This window comes from Astatotilapia calliptera, chromosome 3, assembly GCF_900246225.1.
Source record: "Astatotilapia calliptera chromosome 3, fAstCal1.2, whole genome shotgun sequence".
In the NCBI taxonomy this organism is placed as follows: Eukaryota; Metazoa; Chordata; class Actinopteri; order Cichliformes; family Cichlidae; genus Astatotilapia; species Astatotilapia calliptera.
In genome coordinates this window covers 38,015,534-38,039,661 of record NC_039304.1, presented here as the reverse complement: position 1 = coordinate 38,039,661, position 24,128 = coordinate 38,015,534, and the positions used below count along the sequence as shown (strand labels likewise).

At 43.7% G+C, this 24,128-nt stretch overlaps 1 protein-coding gene across 1 annotated transcript; it reads left to right on the top strand.

Annotated features, from left to right (window-relative positions):
- The first annotated feature begins 13,785 nt into the window (after window positions 1-13,785).
- LOC113014513 (gastrula zinc finger protein XlCGF46.1-like) lies at window positions 13,786-23,432 on the top strand. The gene is made up of 5 exons (XM_026156101.1): window positions 13,786-13,893; window positions 14,082-14,248; window positions 21,597-22,683; window positions 22,749-22,802; window positions 23,310-23,432. The coding sequence occupies exons 1-5, from the start codon at window positions 13,786-13,788 to the stop codon at window positions 23,430-23,432; spliced, it is 1,539 nt and encodes a 512-aa protein (XP_026011886.1).
- The last annotated feature ends 696 nt before the right edge of the window (window positions 23,433-24,128 follow it).

The following is a 24,128-nucleotide window of genomic DNA, read 5'->3' as shown; positions in this document are numbered from 1 at the left end:
AGTGAAGGGTCCATTTCTTTCATGTCGCTAGCCAGCATGCTAGCTTGCTGGCTAAAGTGGCTTGCCCGAGTCACTCAGTCCTTTCTGAGCATTTCAACATGCTGCCACCGCCATCTTGCTCGCCCCTCCGTGGAATTCATCCAATCAGACAGGAAGATGGGTTTGCTTTCTTCTGCTGCTGCTGTTTGTCCACATTGCTGCTGCTTTGCTGGGACTTTTTGTGCTCAGGACTTGCTGCTGTCTCTTTATCATGGAGCTGCATTCCTTATCTTCAGGGAGGAGTGAGCTCGCTTGTGAGGTTGAGAAACACATGGCACTGTAAATAAGTCAGCCAGAAACTTGGCCTGCATGTTTCCAATGATGTTAAACTATAACTTTCTTCCGACCGCTGCATGTGGAAAATTGATTCAGGTCTGCTTTTCACCTGAAAGTGACAAACTAAGACATTTCATTATTATCATCGCTGCTTAATCAACACACATCTCTCTCTCTCTCTGTGTTTGTGTGAACAATCCTTTCTTAAAAGCATAAAATGACATTGTAGTTGTTTTTCGGCTGATCAACACGAAACCTTTTTCCCATGATTATTTTTCTTCGTCTACAATGTAATTTTTGTCTCTTTTTCACTCTTTTTTTTTTTTTCGTTACAATAGCTGGTGACCTGCAGAATCACCGCTCTCACTGTTACGGCCGCTGGCCTCAGGTGGCCCCGCCTTCCTCCATGGAAGCTACAGTGCTCCAGGACTCACGGGGGATTGGCTGGCCCGGACATATGCCCGCCCCAACTTCATGCGGATCCGAGCCTGTCAGACTACGCACACCATTGGCTGCCGCAGGAGCCTGGAGTACGACGGACAAGTGACACAGCTGTCTGCAGTTATGACAAGTGACACAGCTGACTGCAGTTACCTGATAGTATAAAAGGCTGAGGAGTCTTCATTCGTCGAGGGACTTGTTGATTTGAACAGACTGTACAGAGAGTCCCTCCCTTTTGCCTTCTGCCTGTGTTTTGTGTTGCCTCCTGCGAGACGTTTAGTAGAGCAGTGCTCTACTGGTGTTATTAATCGTGGTGTTTGCTTAAAGTTTCTCTGCTGCCTAGTGAGTTGTTTCACTAACGGATTTCAGTTGTGTTAATAAACCTTATGTTTGTCGTCCTACCTAACTCCTTGGTCTCTGGGCTCGTTTATGTTACGTCCGCTGCCGCCTAGCAGAGCCGGGGCGTAACATAAGTGGGGGCTCGTCCGGGATCCCGCATAGGGGGTCTTTGTTCCTGGGAGTGGGGGTCAAAAAAAAAAAAAAAAAAAAAAAGAAAAAAGAGAAATTGAGTTGGCTAAGGATTAAGCACTATGTCAGCTGCGTTTTGTTTGCAGCACTTTATAGCTGCCCCGTCTCTAGGGATTATTAATAGCTGTCGCAAAAATGATTTGCTGCAAATTGTGGATCACTTTCAGCTGCAGGTTTCAAAAACTCTCCGTAAGAGTGAAATAAAAGCCTTAGTGGTGGACAAGTTGGTGGGTGCTGGGGTGCTTCAAGCGTCTGTTTTGCCTGTGGTCTCTGGTGTGCCAAGCCAAGCTGCCGTAGTTGAAGGGGGCCAGAATGGTTCCAGTGGGGATGGTGAGGGGGATGAGCGGGGAAAAACGCCGCGCACGCTTCCTCGCTATGATCCACTCTCTTCTGGGAGTTCCGAAGGGAGAGAAGGAGCTCGGCTGAAGGTGCGGCTGGCACGTCTCCAGATGGAGGCTGAGGAGAAGGCTCAGAACCGGCGGGTTCAGCTTGAAATAAGGAGGCTGGAAATAGAGGCGGACAAGGCCGTTAGGCTCCGACAGCTTGAGCTGGAGTCACAGTCTCAAGCCTCATCTGTCTCTGCTGTTCATTCCGGTCCCACCTCCACGTCCACTTCTGCTTTTAAAATTGATAAGTGCATTTCTTTAGTGCCCACTTTTAGAGAAACTGAGGTTGATACATACTTTGCAGCATTTGAACGTATCGCTGGTGCGCTGCAGTGGCCTAGTGAGATTTGGCCTCTTTTGCTACAGTGCAAACTGTCCGGCAAAGCTCAAGAGGTGGTGGCTGCTCTTTCTTTAAAGGACAGTTTAGATTACTCGTGTGTTAAAGCAGCTGTCTTGAAGGCATATGAGCTAGTTCCAGAGGCCTATAGGCAGAGGTTTCGCCAGCAAAAGAGATTGCTGTCGCAGACTTATGTGGAGTTTGCAAGAGAAAAGGGGGTTCTCTTTGATAAGTGGTGTGTTGCGTCAAAAGCGACTGACTATGACGCTCTGCGCGAACTAGTTTTGTTAGAGGACTTTAAGAAATGCATTCCTGAGCGTATTGTGCTGTATTTGAATGAACAGAAAGTGACGTCACTAACATCTGCTGCTGTTCTTGCTGATGAGTTTGTACTCACTCACAAAGCCTCATTTACTGACAGTGAGAAGCCACGGGTTAGCCCTGTGCAGCAGCGCCACACAGCTAAAGAGTCTGGGTCCAGGGAACACCGTGAATGTTTTTACTGTCATAAAACCGGACATGTGATTGCTGACTGTTTAGCATTAAAACGCAAAACATCACATGCTCGGCCACCCAAAGGGGTGGGTTTTGTAAAAGCTGAGGCCCATCACGAGGACCATGAGTGTGGTGGTAGGGTGCCTGACCCCTGTTTCGAACCATTCATTTTTGATGGCTTAGTATCGCTAACAGACAACCCATCCGAGTTAAAACCTGTGCGTATTTTAAGGGACACTGGAGGTTCTCAAACTGTCATCCTCTCAAGTGTATTACCATTTTCTGCTAAAAGTGAATGTGGTTTTAATTCTGTTCTACGGGGGATAGAGATGGGTTACGCTCCCAGACCAGTTCACAGAATTTTTATTAAATCTAGCCTTGCTACAGGATTTTTCCCTGTTGCCGTTTGCCCGGCCTTGCCAATAGAGGGTGTGGCCATGCTGTTGGGCAACGACATCGCAGGAGGGGTAGTGCTCCCTCGTCTGGAGGTTTTAGACAACCCCCTGAATCAGAAAACTTCTGATGTGTCTATGCACCCTGGGCTGTATCCAGCCTGTGCAATAACTCGAGCACAAGCTCGGAAAGATACTGATATTGCCCTCTCTGATTCTGTGTTGATGTCCTCATTTTCTGGGGAGAATGATGTGCCCACTAACAGAAACAATGTTCTGTCACCCCCAGACTCTGTGAAACCTGAGGAGCCTGATCCATTTCCTAAGGTCTTTTTGCTGCCCTTGACTAGAGACCAGCTATCAGCAGCTCAATTAGCTGATGAAACAAAGAGCTGTTTCAAACGTATGGTAAGTGCTGAGCAAGCCAAAAAGGAGCAACAAGCCTATTTCATAGAACATGATGTTCTAATGCGTCAGTGGTCTCCACCAGGTGCAGAAGGTGCAGATTGGAGTAAGGTCAAGCAGATTGTAGTGCCCTCTGCGTACCGGCAGAAGATCCTGGCCCTTGCCCATGAAAGCCAGTGGTCAGGACACTTGGGCATCACAAAAACATACCAGCTACTATTAAAACATTTCTTTTGGCCTGGTATGAAGCGTGATGTTTCTAAATTTTGCAACAGTTGCCATGTATGTCAGATTGCAGGTAAACCCAATCAGGTCATACCCCCGGCTCCGTTGTGTCCCATTCCTGTAGTAGATCAGCCGTTTGACCATGTCATAGTAGACTGTGTGGGTCCACTACCTAGAGCAAAATCAGGAAAGCAATATCTACTCACGATAATGTGTGCCGCTACCCGCTTCCCCGAGGCTGTCCCGTTACATAAAATTACAGCGAGATCTGTCGTTAAGGCGTTGACAACCTTCTTTTCAGTGTTTGGCTTGCCTAAGGTCGTACAAACCGACCAGGGCTCGAACTTTCAGTCTAAGGTATTCAAACAAGCAGTTAGCACTCTGGGTGTTAAGCATATTGTGTCCTCTGCTTACCATCCTGAATCGCAAGGTGCATTAGAGCGGTGGCACCAGACCTTGAAGACGATGCTACGCAAATACTGCCTGGAGAGTGATAAAAGCTGGGACGAGGGTGTTCCATTTGTGTTATTTGCTGCCCGTGACGCCGTTCAGGAGTCACTTGGGTTTAGTCCCTCTGAGCTAATATTTGGCCGTAGGTCACGGGGACCCCTCAAAGCTCTGAAAGAGGCGTTTTTGAGCCCACAAGGCGTTTTCAAAACAAACGTCAGCAGTTATGTAAAACACTTCCGTGAGCGTTTGAATCAAGCCAACGCTCTGGCTAAACAACACCGGCAGCCGCGCCCGCTCGTGCGGGCTCGACGGGGAGGTGCCCATTGACTGACCTGCTCAGCCCAAAGGTTGAGTTTAGCTGGTCAAGTGAGTGTCAGGATGCTTTTGAGAGTGCAAAAGCCCTCCTCTGCCATTCTCCTGTGTTAGCTGCACCTGATTTGACGCGACCATTCAAACTCGAGGTTGATGCCAGTGCTGTCGGGGCTGGGGCAGTGCTGTTGCAAGAAGACTTGCTGGGTTTGAACCACCCCGTTTGTTACTTTTCCCGCAAGTTCAATAAAAATCAGTTAAACTACTCCACCATTGAAAAGGAGACCCTGGCTTTGTTGTTGGCTCTTCAGCACTTTCACGTGTACCTGGGGTCCAGCATGTTGCCTCTTGTCATGTACACAGACCACAACCCACTTGTGTTCCTGGCGCGTATGTTTAATCACAACCAGCGCCTTATGCGCTGGGCTCTGTTGTTGCAGGAATACAACTTAAGTATCCACCACAAAAAGGGGACTGAAAATGTTTTAGCTGACGGTCTGTCCCGTTTGTAAACATGTTTTACTGCTTTTGTCTTTTGTTGTTGTTTATGCTCTGTAACGTTGGCTTCAGCCCAACATAGTTGGTATTTTAAGGGGAGGGGTGTTACGGCCGCTGGCCTCAGGTGGCCCCGCCTTCCTCCATGGAAGCTACAGTGCTCCAGGACTCACGGGGGATTGGCTGGCCCGGACATATGCCCGCCCCAACTTCATGCGGATCCGAGCCTGTCAGACTACGCACACCATTGGCTGCCGCAGGAGCCTGGAGTACGACGGACAAGTGACACAGCTGTCTGCAGTTATGACAAGTGACACAGCTGACTGCAGTTACCTGATAGTATAAAAGGCTGAGGAGTCTTCATTCGTCGAGGGACTTGTTGATTTGAACAGACTGTACAGAGAGTCCCTCCCTTTTGCCTTTTGCCTTCTGCCTGTGTTTTGTGTTGCCTCCTGCGAGACGTTTAGTAGAGCAGTGCTCTACTGGTGTTATTAATCGTGGTGTTTGCTTAAAGTTTCTCTGCTGCCTAGTGAGTTGTTTCACTAACGGATTTCAGTTGTGTTAATAAACCTTATGTTTGTCGTCCTACCTAACTCCTTGGTCTCTGGGCTCGTTTATGTTACGTCCGCTGCCGCCTAGCAGAGCCGGGCCGTAACATCACTCACAATCAAAGGCAATTACTTTTGCACAGTGCACAAAAACACTGTGATGTCAGACACATTCACACTCACTTTGTCATCTGCATAAATAAATCATATGGCTGGAGATATGTGCCATGGTGATCCATAGGCATGATCACACATTTATTTAATTATTTTCAACCCAACAAAACAAATAAACAAAAACATAATGCTGATGTTATGAACACTCTACACACAAGTCAAGATGCAGGAAAACTGCTCACGGAAACGCTGCACACTCCCTGTTTCCCTCTCTTTGAGTAGTTCCCAGACAGCTCTTGATCTGATAATGTGTAGCTTGCTCATCAGCTCAGAAAAAAAACTGCAACGCAACATCACACAGTAGTTGCATGCTCTGCCCACAGCGGCAAAGTCTTACACTTTCATATCCAACACAGCTCCTCCATCATGTACTTTTAGATGTTTCATACAGGGTTCAGCATATTAGTTGTTTTCACAGGTGTGCTCCATATCTCAACAATGGCTCATAACAAGACGACAGTCTTTCACACAGGTCAAGTGCCTCTATGCACTTCATTAGTTTAAATATTTACCTATATCACTTCACCTCACATGTCATTGTACTGAATTTAAGCAACCACAAGCTTAATGTAGATTACTTTTAACAACTATCCACCTCAATTAAATCTATGGTCTGGCACACAGGCTGCTGTCGATCAGGGCAAGCTAAAGAATAAACATTGTTTCAGCAAGGGGTGGGGGGAAAGCCATTCACCAGAGCATATCTTAAGTGCTGTTGATGTGGGCTGGCCTTCTCCACAGCTCTCCAAGGCTGGTGTGTTTTCTGAAAACTTCTAACATTTGAATCTCTTCCATTTATAAGCCTGCGATTAACCGCACGGCTCAGGTCCGCGTGACCGCGCTCGCGTGAACCCGCGCAGCTGTGGAGCCGTCGCTCTCTCTCTTTTTTACATAAATACTTTGTGCTGCCAGGAGCAAAGTCCAGCACAAACGTCTGTCTCCCTCCGACTCACTCTTGGTTGCTTAGAAACCCATGATAACAACAACAGTCGGTGTCACAGACCACATGTTCTGCTCCGCACACACTCACACAACAACAACAACAAAAACGACGATGACAACAATGACAACAACACAAAATAGGCCTATTGTCCAGCACAATCTGGACCCCGCGGAACTTCTCAACACCCCACTGAGCGGTGGAGAACTCACTACAGTACCCCACACAGCGGTCTGTATTTCGCCCCACTAAGACGGCGAACAAAAAAAAGTTCGAACTGCGCAACTCTGCGACTTAATGCTTCTGTACAAAAAACCCCACTGAGCGGCTTTGTACATCGCCCCACTTAGACGGCGAATTTTAGCCCCACTGAGCGGCCACGGACAACGCCCCACTGAGCGGCGAAGACGTACAGTTATAGAGTTGGACTCTAAACTTACTCGGTGTTGCTTAGCGTGTAGTATAGCCTCGAATCCCGCCGATCGCCATTCATCGAGGAGAAAAGACAGACAGCGAATCCACAGGAACTTCCTGGCTGACGTCAGTCTTTCAGCGTGCCTCTCCTCCCCTCGGTGAATGCGATTCCAGGGCTCCGGCATCGAAGGACCAATTAATGATAGGTTTGTAGCTTGTACCTATCCGCTGGAACGTTGAAGACAATATAGTTACACTGCAAAGCAAGACACAAGCAGGCTGGTTTTACTCATGCATGAGGGAAAGCTGGCTGGAGCCGAGTGTCGTTCCACCACTTGACCTCCGTCAGACTCTCAGCCAGGCTCCCCATAGCACTCCTTTTATTGTGGTTACATGAATATGCATAGGTTCATTAACATATGACGTCTACATACACACAAAGAGTACCTTGCCTGTGTGTGTGTGTGTGTGTGTGTGTGTGTGTGTGTGTGTGTGTGTGTGTGTGTGTGTGTGTGTGTGTGAGATCCAGATGTGACCCTGTGAAGACTCCCCAAAGCTGGTGCCAGGAGTCTAGCGGTCCATCTGAACAAAAGGCTCTTATACTTAAACAGATATACGTGTGCTTGCTATACCATAAATCAATAAGAAAAGATACGACCTCTCCTAGGAGGTGTGATCTACGCCGGAACACTCTGTAGAGGGAGTGAACGCACTCCCCCTTCATGCTACACAGAGCTGTTACAGACCTCCTAGGATGAGACATTCTTTCAATCTACAAATGATTATACACCTCTAAGCATATATGGTTAAATATTTCTAAGCATAAATGACAATCAACAATACAAATCTAACACATATAGCACCCAAACCTTATCAACAGCACTGCCGATATAGCGATGATGGTGTAAAAAGCCCTCTGTTTTGATTGGTCAACCCGCTCCCTGTTTCTACTCAATTCCTCTGGCCCTGGGAGGGCACAGAGAACTGAAATGCTGTAGAAAGACATGACAGTTAGGGTGAAGCCTATGATACAAAAGAACATAATCATTTCAGAGCTAACCAGATAATATACAATAAAATTAAGCAAGTATAGGATGCAAACGTTTCCAGTGCTGATGTTTCTGATCCTGATCCCATTTGCCTGTCTTATAAAATATTATCCAATGTGTTAAGACTACATCCTACATAGTCCTAATGTATAAGAACCCAGTTTATAGAACTAGACAGTTTAGAAAGTTTTAACCCAGAAGAATTGTTTTTTGCAAGATTAACGGTTTCTAAATATTAAATCTAAATAGTAAATGTACTGTAGAATAAAACTTGTGCACAACTCAATTAAAACTTAATTAAGAACTAAATAAATCATCTACCTAATCAAGTACCTCACCAAAATGTCTTCCCAGTCATCCTGTTTCAGTGTCTGCAAACAACCAGACGCCTGTTCACTGCTGTCTGATCAAATATTAATCTCTAAGATAGGTGTGTGTTGCTTTTTGGTTCCTTTTTTGGCTGGTATTTGTTGGGTTTTTTTTGGCAAATCAGACAGTCAGATGTATTCTTTCATGCCTACGGATTCAAATTGCAGGGTCAGGAGAACCACTGTTTGAATAAAACATCAATCACCTCTACTGAGCATTTACAAAAACAAAGCATCATGAAAGTGAATAACAAACACACGGTGTAAACTATAATAAGAATGGTGAATGTATGAATAAAACATGCATATCAGGACTTGTGTCAATAAAATAATTTCCCAAAATTATTGAATAAGTCTTACATCATCAGTCATTAACAATTTCCATCGTTGTGAATAATGCTGAATTTGTGTGGATCATTTGGTCAGTCGATTATTCTGAAAATGTGGAAGTATTCAAATGGCTCGTAAGTGAAAAGGTGTGGATGTAGTCACAGCCCAGTGCACATGTGCACATGGCTGTATTTTTCCATGCGACTAATGATTTGTACTACATTTCCACCATCCACCAAGATTTTCCACCAGAAATGGTGTTTTTAAACAAAATATGTAGGTAAAATAAGTCATAAAAAGTAAAAGCTACACTTTTAAATATACTACAAAATTTCTTCTTGAATTAAGTCATCTGTTTCACTACTCATTACAATAACTTTGCATTACTGCCTAACATGTCCGGAGATGCAGTGTTAGTAGTTTTTATGCAAAAATATATACAAATGTTTTGCACGTCACTGTTTGAAATTTTCATTATGACTTAGAGGTACTTTAAAAAAAAAACATTCAAAGTCTTCATCAACGTGTCTTGTTTTTCTGCATGGTGAACAAACAACAAAGGTAACACCCAAGCAGATCAAACCTGGGGTCCGTTCTTCGTACCTCGCTTACTACATCCAAGATCAAATCATCGCGCTAACTTTGAGCTCGCTATTCCGGTTCTCCGAACACATCTGTTGTTGACGATTAGTACAGCTGGATGAAGTAATGTGAGATCACTGAGTGGCTTAACAGGGGCTACGCATCGATAGTAGAAACATTGATCGGCAACCCTCTGATTAGTCGGCGAAAATGTCGAAGGAGCGCGCTCAGTATTTTTCGGCAGCAGAGCAAAAACTCTTGATTGTGGGATTTCAGGAGTTTCAGAGTTTAATCAGAACGCAAGGGAACACTGCAAAGGCTGCAAAAGCAAGGAGAGAGGGCTGGCAGAAAGTTGCTGACAAATTAAACTCGTAAGTAATTTAATAATAACAATAATAATGGAGTGGATTTATATAGCGCTGTTCAAGGCACCCAAAGCGCTTTACAATACCACTATTCATTCACTCTCACATTCACACACTGGTGGAGGCAGCTACGGTTGTAGCCACAGCTGCCCTGGGACAGACTGACAGAAGCCAGGCTGCCATATTGCGCCATCGGCCCCTCTGGCCAACACCAGTAGGCGGTAGGGTAGATTTATCATATCACACTATATTATCCAATATTATATTACATTATATTGTATTATGTTATATTATATCCCCTTTCACATTAGAGCCACAACAGGACCCACTAGAACATGGGAACAAGTAAAAGTGAAATATAAGAATATTCTATAGAATGGTAATATTTATCACTTATATTGCTTTTAGTCTCTTGGAATGAGACCCTGAAATAATCTGTTTGTTTGTTTATAACAGCAACCAAGAAAAGGGCAGAGCAAAAAAAGACAGGTGGTGGTCCTGCACCTCCTCGTCAACAAGTTGGTTAAGTAAATAATACCCTCACGGGAATATCGATATCTCTCAATGTCGCGCTGAGCTAAAGGATCCTGTCTGTCCCGCAATATACGCTGAATTCTGAGAACTCTCCTTATCAATCTTGCACCTTCGCAATGGGTGGCTCGCGTATACGGACAGGACATGGCTGCGACAGGCTTCCCAAATCCACCTTCACTTTTATAGCCGTGGTCTCTCATCTTGATTACACAAAGTAATTTGCAATTACTACTCTGAAATATGAATTACATCTGTAATAATCACATACATGTAATAGAATGATTAATAGTACATTTCCCTTTTTTTTAGGAAATGACCTGTATTTATCTGTATGGAATCAATAAAAAGATCAAATACTGCATTATCTTTAGTTACATTGATAATATTTATTTATGGTAAAACGGTGGAAAAATATCGCTGTTGCTTTCGTATAAATGAAGCGGACATACCTGCGTGGCCGCGATCTAATCCTGTTTACATAAAGTAAACCTGCTCGGGAGCAGGTTTACGCTTACGGCTCTGTTGCTATGACAGCAAGTCCCGGATGAGCTTCGGAGAACCGAACGATCCAAGATCACGCGAAATCGTCAACAATCAAATCCAGCTAACTTACTTAGCGAGGTACGAAGAACGGACCCCAGGATGGAGAGAAACGATAACAAAGGCGTTCCATTGGATGAAGTTATAATTGTTAATGTGAAAAACATTCTTTCTAAAATAAAAATAAAAAATTGACTTTCGAAAAACAAAACTCTCTAATATTTTTTTGTAATTTAAGAAACTAAAATAGAAAAAATGTGAAAAAATATGCTTAGTTTAATATGTGTTAGTTTGGTAAAAACCTTATAACAGCTTGTCTCATGAGGCATTGATGGATGTTTATATTGAGAGAAAAATGTTAGTTGACTATTTTTTTTTAAAGTTATGTGATTTTATTGTAATAGTAAATACTTATTTATTATATTGAAATACTTATTTCCTTAAATCTTGAATCTCTGACATACTGTCCAAACAATTACAAATGAAAATGACTACAATTAACACTGAAAATTAAAAATTGGACTAAATTTTATATTTTTAGACAAAAGCTAAACTGGTGAGTCGAATTAAAAATATCCAAATGAAATAAAAAATTATAACTAATTGGAAAATTTAGAAAATATAATAACTCTGATAATATAGTATAAAAATATAATAACTTTGTGTAACCAATATTTAAGTAAATACTAAAAAGTTAAAAGATCGTGTTGTCATTAAAACTACAATGGTACAGAAAACCAGAAAAATAGATTGATAAGCTGGCTGCTGAACCAGAAGTAGCTTTGAGCTGAAAGATTCATGTTAGTGAATAGGACAACTGTTGGGGGAAAACTCTGTAAAAGACCCAGGAGAAATAAAGACACAATGAGACAAAGTTACTTTCTTTATCACGGGTGAGCTGCTAAGAACAACTCACACCATGCACAGTGGCTTGGTAATTTTTATAGGAAAGACAGTGAGAACAGGATAAGAAAATACAAAACAAATAAAATAAACAACTCCATATGTGGCGCTAGTCTCGTCAGCAGGGAGCTGGGAGAAGGCTGTGAGAGATAAAACAATCTAAAACAATATGTCCCAAAACAGTATGTCTTTGCTGGGAAAGTCTAAAAAGATAATTCTAAACTAATCTAACCATAGGCAAAGGGCAGACAAAAGGCATCTTTGTACATTTAAAAGAAGGTAAAGAAACATAGAAACATTTTTCCTGTAACATTCCCTCCTGTTTTAACTTATTTTAAATGTATACAACAATTGTCTGTGAAGGTTATTTATTAAGTATCTTAAGCAATTTTTAAATTTTCAAAATGTCAGCATAGCAGAAATGGAAGTCATTTGGTCTAAAGAATAAAACAAAAGAAAATAATAAAAAGAAAAACATAGTAAATGAAAATCACAGTAAATGAAATAACAAGTGGAATAAACAAGAAAAAATAATAAAACTAAAACTACAAAAAATAAAGGATAAAAACCTTATATTTTAAAACGAAAACTTACAAAAAATAAAAGGATGAAAAGTAAAATGAAAACTTTATATTTAAAAATGATGAAAACCTAATATGTAAAATGAAAACTTCAAAAAATACAAGGATGAAAACCTTATATTTTAAAATGAAAACTTCAAAAAATACAAGCATGAAACCTTATACTTAAAATGATGCAAACCTTAAATTGAAAACTTTATATGTAAAATAATGAAAACCTAATATGTAAAATGAAAACTTCAAAAAATACAAGGATGAGAACTTCAAAAAAATAAAAGGATGAAAACTTTATATTTAAAATGAAAAACTTTATTTTTAAAACTGAAGACTTCAAAAAAATAAAAGTATGAAAACGTTATATTTAAAATGAAAAACTTTATGTTTAAAACTCAAGACTTCAAAAAAAATAAAAGCATGAAAACTTGCATAACCTACTAATGTTTTAATCAGTGCATGATCACTTGACAAGTCATTTTTAATCACCACGTCATTTATTAGCAGCTAGTACAAGTTCTCCTCTAACAGAATTGCAACGGGATGTTGTTCTTCTTCAGGCACGGCAACATAAGCAGTCATTGTAGTTGTTATCATCTGTGAAATCATTACTCTTAGGCATGGCAACACACACAACACTAATATGAGCAGTGCTATCATGATGAGACCTAGAAGGAAAAATGGCTTTGCTACAGCAGCCAGCCATGAACCGCTGAACAGCCAGTCCAGCCAGCTTTGTGCTGTAGCTGCTCCAGGTGTGTGGTCAGTGACATATTTTTGCAGAGCGGTCAAATTCTGCAAAGCTTCATAAATGTCTCCTCCAGTTTCGTATCCATCAGGGATAAAAGTGCAACATGTTTCCCCGATCAGCTTGCAAACTCCTCCTTGTGATGCTGTTAGCAGGTCTAGTGTCAGTCTGTTCTGCAGCACCATCGTTCTGATGGCCTGCTGTTCTCCTGCTAAGGCGGTTCCCAGGGTCTTAGTCAAGTTGATGTGTCGTAGCAGAGCATATCGGTTGATTTCCACATGATCCCGCACCTCGGCAACTCCAATGCCGGGGATCAAGCTCTGTAAGAATTTCACTCCTCCTCCCCAGATGCGAAACTCTCCCGGCATTCCAGTGTCCACTGTAATGTCGAAAGAATTGGGGGAGGCGATGTCCACTTCGCGTCTCTGCCGGCTGCTTGGGTGATGTGCAACACTTTGCATGAAGAAAACGTGATCTGATAATTCCACCAGGGCGCACAGACCTCCCCAACCTTCAGGGAGTGACAGATAAGCCTTGTTGCCACATAGGAAGTACCAGTCAGCCAAAACTCTGGTTCCTCTGCTGCTGGGTGCCGTCCGTGCACATCCTGTCTGGTACTGAGTCTTTGTTTGTAGTGGCATTCGGTAGCTGTAGTCGGAGCGACAGTTTAGGCCCATCAGCGTCGTGTTACTGGCACAGGTGGCGTTGATTGAACAGGTCATACACTTCCTCTCGTTCCTTGGTGGGCAGAAAGTGTATATGGACTTACATAGGTGTGTAGGCAGCTCCCCCACTGCCCGCGATCCATTGTTCATCACACATACTGGCAGTTGTGATGCGTTCAATTTGTTCAGTAGAATTACATCAGGCAGGTCTGAGACTTGGGGCCAGGTCAGTAGGTAGGTCTGTCCGGAACAGTTCACATTTGTGAGTGATGATGACCTCCAGGTTGCTTTTGCTGGGATGCTGTAGTTGGCTTTGGACCAAAGAGTACCGTAGCCTGGATGTGTTGCCAGGCCCAACAGACACCAACTGCGATCTTCAGGTATGCTGTATGGCCACAGACCAGACGTCTGCGAGGATAGGGGCATATGGGTACATGCATAGCAGTCAGTTTTGTTATTCAAATGAGCTGTAGTGTTCATAAACTGCCACCAGAAGTTAGTGGCGTAGCCATGGGGAAACTTGGTGTACTTTCCTTTGTCATACAGTGTCTGCCTTTTCTCCATATAGGGTGACTTGTTGTCCCTCACGGAAGCAAAGGTGAGGAGCCCGGCCATGGTCAGGGCCGCTGCAGTTGATAAGAGCCACCACCTCATGACGACGGAACACACCCTCCTGTCGCGAGTAGACCCCCCGGCCAGGAAAGCTGACCCCTCCACCGGGCGAGATCACAACAAGTGGGCAAGCCTGCCGTCAGCTGTGTTTAGATGGCTTCACTGACTCGCCTGCAGTGACTCTGATGGATCCAGGATGGTCGTTCCGCAATTTTGCAAGCGGTCGGTGTAGTGAGGAGGACTTGGTATGGCCCCTCCCACCTGGGTGTGCTCCAGTTTTTCCTTTGGAGCACCTTGATCAGAACCCAGTCACCGGGCTTTAGTCTGCAAGACACTGGAGAAACATCATCAGGTTGTTGATTATTTACAATGATCTCTTTGTTTTCTAACAGCTTAGACATCCACTCTGCTAATGTGTTTTCTCTGATTGCTTTGTCTATTGGTTGACTGGTAATAGGCAGTGGAAACGGCTTGCCATGAATGATTTCAAATGGAGTTAGTTTATGGGAGCCTTGTGTTAAGCGCATCCACATCTTCACTAAACCCAAACATTCAGGCCTTCCTGTTTCTGCCATGCATTTCCTGAGCCTTTGTTTTATAGTGCCGTTAGTTCTCTCTACAAGGCCTGCGCTCTGAGGGTGATAAGCACAGTGGTGTTTTATGCTGAAACCGAGTGCTTCAGAGACCTTAGTGATGACATCATTTACAAAATGAGTGCCGTTGTCTGATCGTATCAAAGCTGGGATGCCATATGTGGGTATGAAGTGATTGCACAGGCACTTTGCTACTGAAATTGCATCTGCCTTTTTCACTGGATAGATTTCCGGCCACTTTGAGAACACGTCTATAACCACTAGGGCGTATTTTGACCCTTGACATTCGCTTAGTTCAATAAAATCCATATGAATTGTGTGAAAAGGATGAGGCGGAGTTGGAAAACGGCCTCTTTTTGGTCGCAGGTTACCCTGAGCATTATATTTTTGACACGTCATGCACGTTCTGACAAATTGTTTTGCTGAAGTTTCAAAATTTACAGTGTAGAAATGAGAGTTGACAATACAGGTCATTCCCCCCGATGACAAATGCGTACAGCCATGAGTCACTAATGCCGCCATCTTGTGGAGCGATTTTGGCAACACTGGCTTGCCATAACACATCATTAAATCGTTTGTCAGAACTGCACCGTGTTTTAGCCATTTTGCCTGCTCTGCTGTGCTTGCTGCTTTTTGTTCACTTTGCAACACATCCAGTGGAATCTGATGCGTGTTTACTGCCATCAGTGTCATGTTTGTCTTTTGTGCCGCCTGTTTTGCGGCACTGTCAGCAAATTGTTGCCTGTAGTAATAAAAGAGCTATCAGTTTTGTGTGCTGCACATTTACACAATGCGAGTTGTTGTGGTAAATTTATTACAGTCAGCAGTCGTTGTAAGAGGCTGCCATGCTGGACTGGTTTACCGGTTGATGTAATCATTCCTCTGTTTTGCCAGAGCTTTGCAAAATGATGCACAGCAGAGAAAACATACTGGCTGTCTGTATAAACGTTTATTTGTTTATCTTTGTGTATTTCACATGCACGAATAACAGCTATCAGCTCAGCGCTCTGTGCAGAATATGAAGAAGAAAGTGGTTTTGCTTCTATTATTCTACTGTCTGTGGTTACTGCGTAACCTACACAATTTCGGCCTGTGTTGTCTTTAGAGGCCGATCCGTCCACAAAGACATCAGTAAAACCAGCTTGTGGCTCAGCATGGATGTCAGGGCGGGGTTTGGTGTCTTTGTCTAATTCTGCATGGCAGTTGTGCACATCTCCATCAGCTGGTGTGCTCACTAGAGTCCCTGGATTCAGTGTGCCACATTTTTCCAGTGTGATGTGAGACTGTGATAGTAAAATGCCTACATACGATAGCTGTCTGGCATGAGTCAGGTAAGAGAGATTGGCTTGCAGCAGTATAGATGTGACAGCATGCGGGACCTTGACAACTAGTTTGTGCCCTAAGACAATGTCTGCTGACTTCTTTACTGCTTCTGTGGCCGCTGCACAGCTTTGGATGCAAGTCGGCAGGCCCGAAACTACAGCGTCTAACTTACACGAGTAGAATGCCAGAGGGCGCTGTTTGTCACCAAAAGCCTGTGTCAGAACTGCCTTCATGTAGCCGGCCCCCCCATCAACATGCAGCACGAAAGGCTTGTCATAATCAGGCAGGGCCAGGACTACATTTGTTTGTAAAGCCACCTTTAGGTTAGTAAATGCTGTGTCTGCCTCTACCGTCCACGTTATTGTGTCGCGCAAAGCGAGGTTTTTGCCATAAATCATGTCTTGGAGTGGCTGAACTGTTAGTGCATACTCTGGAATCCAAGCTCTACAGAAATTACACAAACCTAAAAAACTCATCATCTGTTGTTTTGTTTTAGGTTTGGGTGTGTTTTGCACTGCCAGCTTTCTGGTTCCCAGCAGTGTTTTGCCCTGGCCTGTGAATGTGTGTCCGAGATATGTAACGTTATCACTCCACAGCTGCAGTTTGTGTTTGAGACTTTGTGGCCCTGTTCAGCCAAATGCTGTAGCACAGCAAGTGTGTTGTCTTGCACGCCTGCTGTGTGTGACCGGTTATTAAAATGTCATCTACATACAGCAAGTATTGACCTAGCTGTGGGAGCTTACAGCTAGACATTGACTTCTTCAGTGCTTCTGCATAGAGGGTTGGGCTATTCTGGAAACCCTGGGGCAAACGAGTGTATGTGTACCTCTGACCCTCATAGGTGAAGCCAAACAATGGCTGTGAGTCTGGATGTAGTGGAACTGAGAAAAAAGCGTTTGAAAGGTCGATTACTGAGAACCACTGTTCGTTCGGTGTGACCTGATTTAAAATAGTGTGTGGATTAGCAACCACAGGTGGGATTTGTTCAGTCACTTCGTTTATAGCTCTCAGGTCATGTACTAGACGGTATGCACCCGCGGTCGCTTTTTTAACAGGAAAGATAGGAGTGTTACAGGTGGCTGTCTTTGTTTTTATTAAAATTCCTGCCTTTTCCATGTCTGCTATCACTGGGCGAATGCCATGTCTAGCCTCAGTAGTGAGTGGGTATTGAGATATCAGTGGTCTGTGTTTTGAGAGAGGTTTTACTCTTACTTCATCTGCATTTTTTATAAGGCCTACATCAGCAGGGCCTGTAGACCAGAGAGTTTTAGGCAGCTGAGCTAGTGCTGCCTGATGTCATTCAGTTAATTGTGCATGTGTTTCAGCGGCATCGGCTAGGTGTACAGCGGGCCTGACTGCGACCAGCCAACCCCAGTGTGTGTCGGAAACAACCCGTCTGGCGGCCTTGAAGCCAGCCTTCATGAGTGTCTTCCGTTTTTTCATAAGTGTCTGCTTCAACCCTGGCTAATACTTTTCCTAAATCCTTCCACTCTGAGTCAATGTTATGCGCTACAGACACGTGTGGCTTAGGCATGCGGTTCAAAGCCCTCACGGCTGCTGATTGGATTACAGAACACACTGCATCTCCCGACTTTGTGACATACAGGTGCTGTAAGGTCAAACTCTGTTGCCCTAGCTTCCACACTTGCTGATCATAAAGTGGGGTCTGGGCCTGGAGTTTGTTTAAATCTCAACGTGTTTGTGATACTCGGTGGGTTTCTGAAAAGAGGATGTGGCGGATGTATATTTGCGGGCCACATTGTGTAGTTTTGTGAGCTCTGGCAATTCGAGAGTCCCAGTAATAATGTGGGACACCGTGGCCTTGAGAGAGACACACGTTGCTGCTGTGTGCCGTGTTAATGCTATCTGGCTCTGGAGTGTTGTCATTTAGCATGCATTCAGCAATCATGCCATTCTCTTCCGGTATCACGCCTATCTTGAGTTTTGTCAGAGCGTCTCTTCCTAGAAGGTTTACTGGGCATGACGGGTCATATATGCATTTAATGAAGCACCTGCGGCCACTTTCTGTATGTATTAGTTCTAAGGGGGCAGTTAGTTGTTGTACAGTGGTGTGGCCTGTGGCTGACTTCACAACTAATGTGTCTTTTGAGTACTGTAAGTTCTTAGGTGCCTGCCTCAAAACCGTTTTACATGCTCCTGTGTCGCATAACATTTGGATTGGTTGCCCGTTCACATGGATTAGCAGCGTTGGTTTGTATTCTGACCCTAATAGCAATTGTTCTATGTTAAAAACTTCCCCTCCCTCATCAATGTTCATGTCTTGTGTGCTGTCTAGTCACATGTCGTTGTTCTCCATAGATTCGCCACTGTTTTTGCCTGTCCATTGTTCCTTTAAGTGGTATCGTGCCATCTCTAGTCAACACATGTTTTGGATGTTACGGATCGGCTCGTGATTGTTGCTCCAGTTCATCCCATTCGTGTTGGATTAGGTTGAGTTTACGACACAGCCACACCAAACTGGAAAAATATTTTATTAAGGTTCTGGTTTTGTAAATTTGGAGATTATCATGTTTCAATCTGGAAAGTGAGACGTCCAAACATGTGTCAGTGAGGCGTTATGTGAGTAGTGAGGCATGAAATATAACCAAAGAAATGCGAATGGAGTAACAAATTGGTGAATTTGAAGGTTTCTTGGATGCTAAAATCCAGTCATCTGGAACCCATTTTCTAGTGTGCTGACTTAGTCACTGGAGCAAGTGTCAATTTTTGGGGGTATCATTGAATAGCCGGCAGATATCCAAGCTAGGGCTTCCTGTTTTGTTCACCAGCCAGCCTTTACAAGCACAAAGTCATTGTCAGCTGATGACCATTAGGGGCTTTTGGTGACCCTTTGTGTTTAGCAGTGTTGGGTAAGTTACTTTAAAATAGTAACTTAGTTACATTACTAGTTACTTCTCTCAAAAGTAACTCAGTTACTTCAAGTTACTCGTTACTTTCAAAGTAACTAGTTACTAGGGAAAGTAACTTTGGTTTTACTCAGAATTCTCTTGTTAATGTGTTGCTTCCATAATTTGCCAGTCTTCTAGCTTGCTTACTTGCCACAGTGCACTGTGCCACCTACCAATAGAAAGAAAAAGATAATGTGCATATTTCCACGAGAGAAATCCCACGCCTGGACCGTCATTGACTGCTGCCATGATTCTAGCCTACGTCACAGCGTCATGTGCGCCTTTTACATCCAACACAAAAACTGCAGTCGTGGTGCTTTCGATTGTACTCAGAACTCGGAAATTCTGCCTTCTGAATAGGAAGATGTAGGTAACACCAGACTGCAGATGAGCTGCATACAGGGCTGGACTGGGACAGAAAAATCGTCCTGGGCATTTTGACTAGAGACCAGCCCACTATTATAGGAAAAATCATAAAGCCTTTGAATGAAAATAAACACAGTGATGTTCACTGTTTTGATGGTATATATGCATTAATCTATCAATTGTTTGTTGTAAGATTCAGATAATTATTTTTTAAAAGCTAGACATTTTAAATGAGAATAAGATAGAAAAGTATTTCTTTGTGCCCCCTTCCCTGTTAATGCCCTACCTGGCCCCCTGGCAACACTTTGCTAGATCCGCACCTGCACAGTTACCAGCGTCAGCTACCTGAAAAAGGATCCTGGTGTTATTTGTCTCTCAGAAACAGTTCATAACTTCCCTTCAACTCATTCATGTCACCTAAAAGGTAAACATGTTTCTCCATCACCTGTTCAGCTCTGATGATTCAGTAAGGACATCTCCTGGTTTCATCTTCATGTTTCCCTCTCACCAGATAACCAAACCAACATCATGACCAGCAGCTTTTTTGCAGCTGTGGCTCCAGCAAACATCAGCTGATAGTAGAAATTAATATTAAATAAATTCTAACAACAGCTGATCAAGCTTAAACGTGCTGCTGTTGTTTAGCGCGACATCTGCTGGTTCCCTCTTTCGGCGCAAAGTGGGCGATAAACAAACAAGAGAGAAAAGCCGATCAGCTGATCATTGATCAGTTTCATGATTGAAGTAGAAACGGGAGAGGGAGGGGGAGAATGAGAGAAGAGGCAGCTGTGCAGCAAAGACACAGAATAACTCCAGCTTTGTATCTTTTTCATTGTAGCTGAATTACGGGACAAACTGTTCCTTTTCACCTCAATAAGAAACGCGGAATATTTCTGCTCTGAATACCAGACGGGACGGTTGGCAACTCCTATAACTTATGAACAAAATAAAATTCTACATCAGTAACACCATAGCACCACCCAGCTGTATAGAAACTCCGTCATGCTAGCTAGCACGCAGTACGGAAAAAGTCAGCATAACGAAAATAAACTCCACCTAAACTTGGTTCATATCTGACCCAGATGGACTGCAGGTCATAACTTCTTACCTAAAGTTCAGTTCACACTTGGACCGGCGGCCGCCTCAGGTCTCTTTTCCTTCTGCGTCCCTTTTCCTTCATCCACCTGCTGCCCTCCACCACTTGCTAATGTTACTGAATCTGTGGAAACTCCGCGATAGCCACCACACGAAGTAACGAGTAACGACCCTATCTAAATCCCAGTAACGAGTAACGCGTTCCTGGTTTTGGCATAATAACTAGTTACCGTGCTCGTTACCACAATAATAACGTAGTTACTGTAACGCGTTACTTAATAACGCGTTAGTCCCAACACTGGTGTTTAGTGATTATTTAGTCCAATCAAAATTTAGGCTCAGCTGAGAGCAGCATGTCTTTTAACTGTAGCCAAGTTACAAATTAAGCTTGCCTCAAATTAGTCCATGTAAGTGCAGAAAAGGTACTTAAAGCGAACATCTTTCATTCTGTCAGTCAAAAGTGGACTTGGCAGCCACTTAAAGTTCTGGAGCTTTTGTGCCTTAAACTCTTTCTAACTTTGGTTAAGGGCAGTAATTAGACTTGAGATAACATTGGTGAAACTCTCCACAGTGAACTTTGCCTCTCGCCCCACTCGGACTGCAAACTCAACCACAATCTTGAAGAAAATGCATGGATAATGGCATATATCCAGCTTGTTGTGACTCTCGTGCGTTTTTCAGTGCCTCGGTTAGCAGATTGTTTAGTCTGTCTTCTTCGAGAGGAGTGGGCAGAATATGCCTCAGCCTAGAGTGCCAAGGAGTGCAAGAACATTGAAGAAAGGCTTTTACTTTGGCTTTAAATATTTGTTCCCAGCAAAATTAGATTTTGTACTTAAAAATTTCAAAACATCTTCAGGTTTCACGTTTGGCAGTGTAGCACTGTCTTATCATACTGTACTCTATTGTAATGTAGACTTTAAACCCAGTTAATTTTTGCTTCTGGTTTCTGCAGCAGCCTTGCCCAAGAGGTTGACGGCAGCAAATCAGAGATTGCGTCTGGCAGAGAAGAAAATGAGATAGAAATGGGAGAAGCTGATAGTGAAGAACCGGCTGCAGATCTTATAGCCGGCTCTGCAGCTGAGGGGAAAGAAACTTTCAGGAACTGCAACAAAAAGGAAAGAAGAAAAAGTAGAAAGGAATGATAAGTCCAAAAATGAACTGAAGAGATGTGATTCCAAAATGCAGTCCAGGGTGTCAAAAAAGCAAAAGATCAGACATCCTGGCGTCACTCGGACTAAGACTGAGAAAAGTGTTTGCTAACCTTTCCTGCTTGGTCTGTGGAGCTCTGCACATGTCAGAAGTTATGCTTGTTAAACATGCCTGGAGTCACGGAAACGATCCAGGAAGTGTTTGCGGAGCATGCGGAGAGCGCTCAGAGTCTGTGGAGGTCTTAAAGGATCATCTTCAAAGTCGACACAAAACTGATGACTGTCACATCTGTGGAGAGTCTTTCCTTAGTGCTCTCAGCCTCGACGAGCACGTAGCCTGCCACTCGGGGGAGAAACCATACAAATGTGATGTTTGCCATAATGAATTTGCACTAAAGGCTTCCCTGGAGGATCATCGAAAACTTCACGAGGAGGGGAAGCGCCACAAATGTCACACCTGTCATAAAGTGTTTGAACTCAAAGAGCAGTTAAAGGCTCATCACAGGACTCACACCAACAGGAAGACACACCTCTGCGGTGTGTGCGGTAAATCCCTCTGCGACTACAGATCGTTGTCCCGCCACAAAATGACCCATTCTGGGGAAAGACCCCACAGCTGTAAGATCTGCGGGAGGCGTTTTAAACTTCCTGGGACTCTGAGGCAACACGAGAAGATTCACACAAACAGAGAGAGGTCATACCTCTGTGACATTTGCTGCAAAATGTTCCTGACTAGTGCGCAGCTGGAGATCCACATGAGGATTCACACCAACGAAAAGCCGTATCATTGCAGCGAGTGTGGCAAGGGATTCAGCACCAAGGGCCCGTTGACCGTTCACAAGCGGGTCCACAGCGGGGAGACGCCCTACCACTGCCCAGACTGCGGCTGGTCCTTCAAACGCAAGACCAACCTAGACAACCACTTAGTGCTTCACTCGGGCATCAAGCCATTTGTGTGCGGTATTTGTGGGAAAGCTTGCGCACGAAAAGAATACTTGACTGTTCACATGAGGACCCACAATGGAGAGAGACCATACAAGTGTACCCTCTGTGACAAAGCTTTTACTCAGAGTCATTGTCTAAAAAACACACATGAAGAGCCACCAGGCGCCAGGATCTGCAACGTAACACTTAAAGTTCTGGTTTGTTTTTTTGTTTTTAAACATCCACGCGTCCATTCTCTCTTCAGCTTATCAAATTCAGGGGTTGCAAGGGGGCTGGAGCCTATCCCAGCTCCCGTAGAGTGAGAGGAAGGGTACATCCTGGACAGCTCATTAGCCTATCACAGGCTGTTTAAACAGAACAGTGAAAATTAACTTATTTGCCTTAAGCTTTATTTATTGTTGTTTTACTTTTTTCAGTAATAAACCTGTACATGTATTACCCCTATGAGACATCTCTAATAAAACCTTTGCTACAATCTGTCGTGTATTGTGTAACTTTCAGTGTTGCTGCACTTACAACAGAGCATGTGCAGTGCTTTTAAGGCTGTCACCCTGTGACATAAAATAAATTTGTATAGTAATACTAGTAAGATTTATAAAATGACAGCCACTTTTTAGACTTTATTAGCCTAAGTCACAGAGCTCCTTTAGGTGTTTAACCTAGCTTCTTAGAAATTCCTTTACTTTGTGTACTGACCTCTGGATATTTTTTAGATTTGAACAGGCAGCAGCCGTGTGGCTCCATTGTGTACTGGTTTAAACACTTGCTGGTCCAATTCTATGAATCTCCTTTGGGGTTTTGTCAGGAAGTAAAACTGCCAAATCAAGCAGTGATCATGCACGTGATCCGAAGATTCGAAAAAGAAAAAGAAGGTATGTGTATGGTGCGCGTGGTCAGTCTGTCAAGCGGTAGTTATGGTCAGCGCTAGTGGTCCAAGTGGAGGAGCAGAGGAGTTTGCGGCATTTAAGCAGCCCTTTGCTGCCCAATCCATCAAGGCTAAAGCTATTACAAAAGCTATTGGGGTGTTTAGCTGCAGACTGAAGGCCGTATTCCGTTGTGCAAAACAAGGGGTTTAAACTATGATGAACGTGCTTGAGCCACGCTATGATATCCCGTTGCGCGTCCACTTCAGTGTGACAAGATCGTTCCAAGCATGTATGAGCAGGAGAAGTTTAAAGTTATGGCTGAACTGTCCCAGGCATCTTCTGTTGCTATAACTACAAATGGGTGGACCTCCAGGGCAACGGAAAGCCACGTGACCATGACCGCTCGTTATATCAGAGCGGAGTGGTACAAAGCCCTGCACTGCCCTATAGATTACATTGGATTAGATGAAACTTTATTTATCCCTCGGGTGGGTTCCTCCGGGAAATTCAGTTTCCAATAGCACAGCACCGACAGAAGTTGCCGAATGTGAGCAGAAATATACCACATATACACATATATAAATACAGAGAATACAAAAGGGATAAATAGAATAAATAGGAATAAGAATACAAGGGAACGGCACATTTCAAGTATTCTGAGTCTATTACACCGTTGGTTATTAACAAAAACTATTGCACAGTGAAAAGGCACTACAGCTACTTGTTCCCCCCTCCTTTGTCCCCGTTTCCCCTCCCTC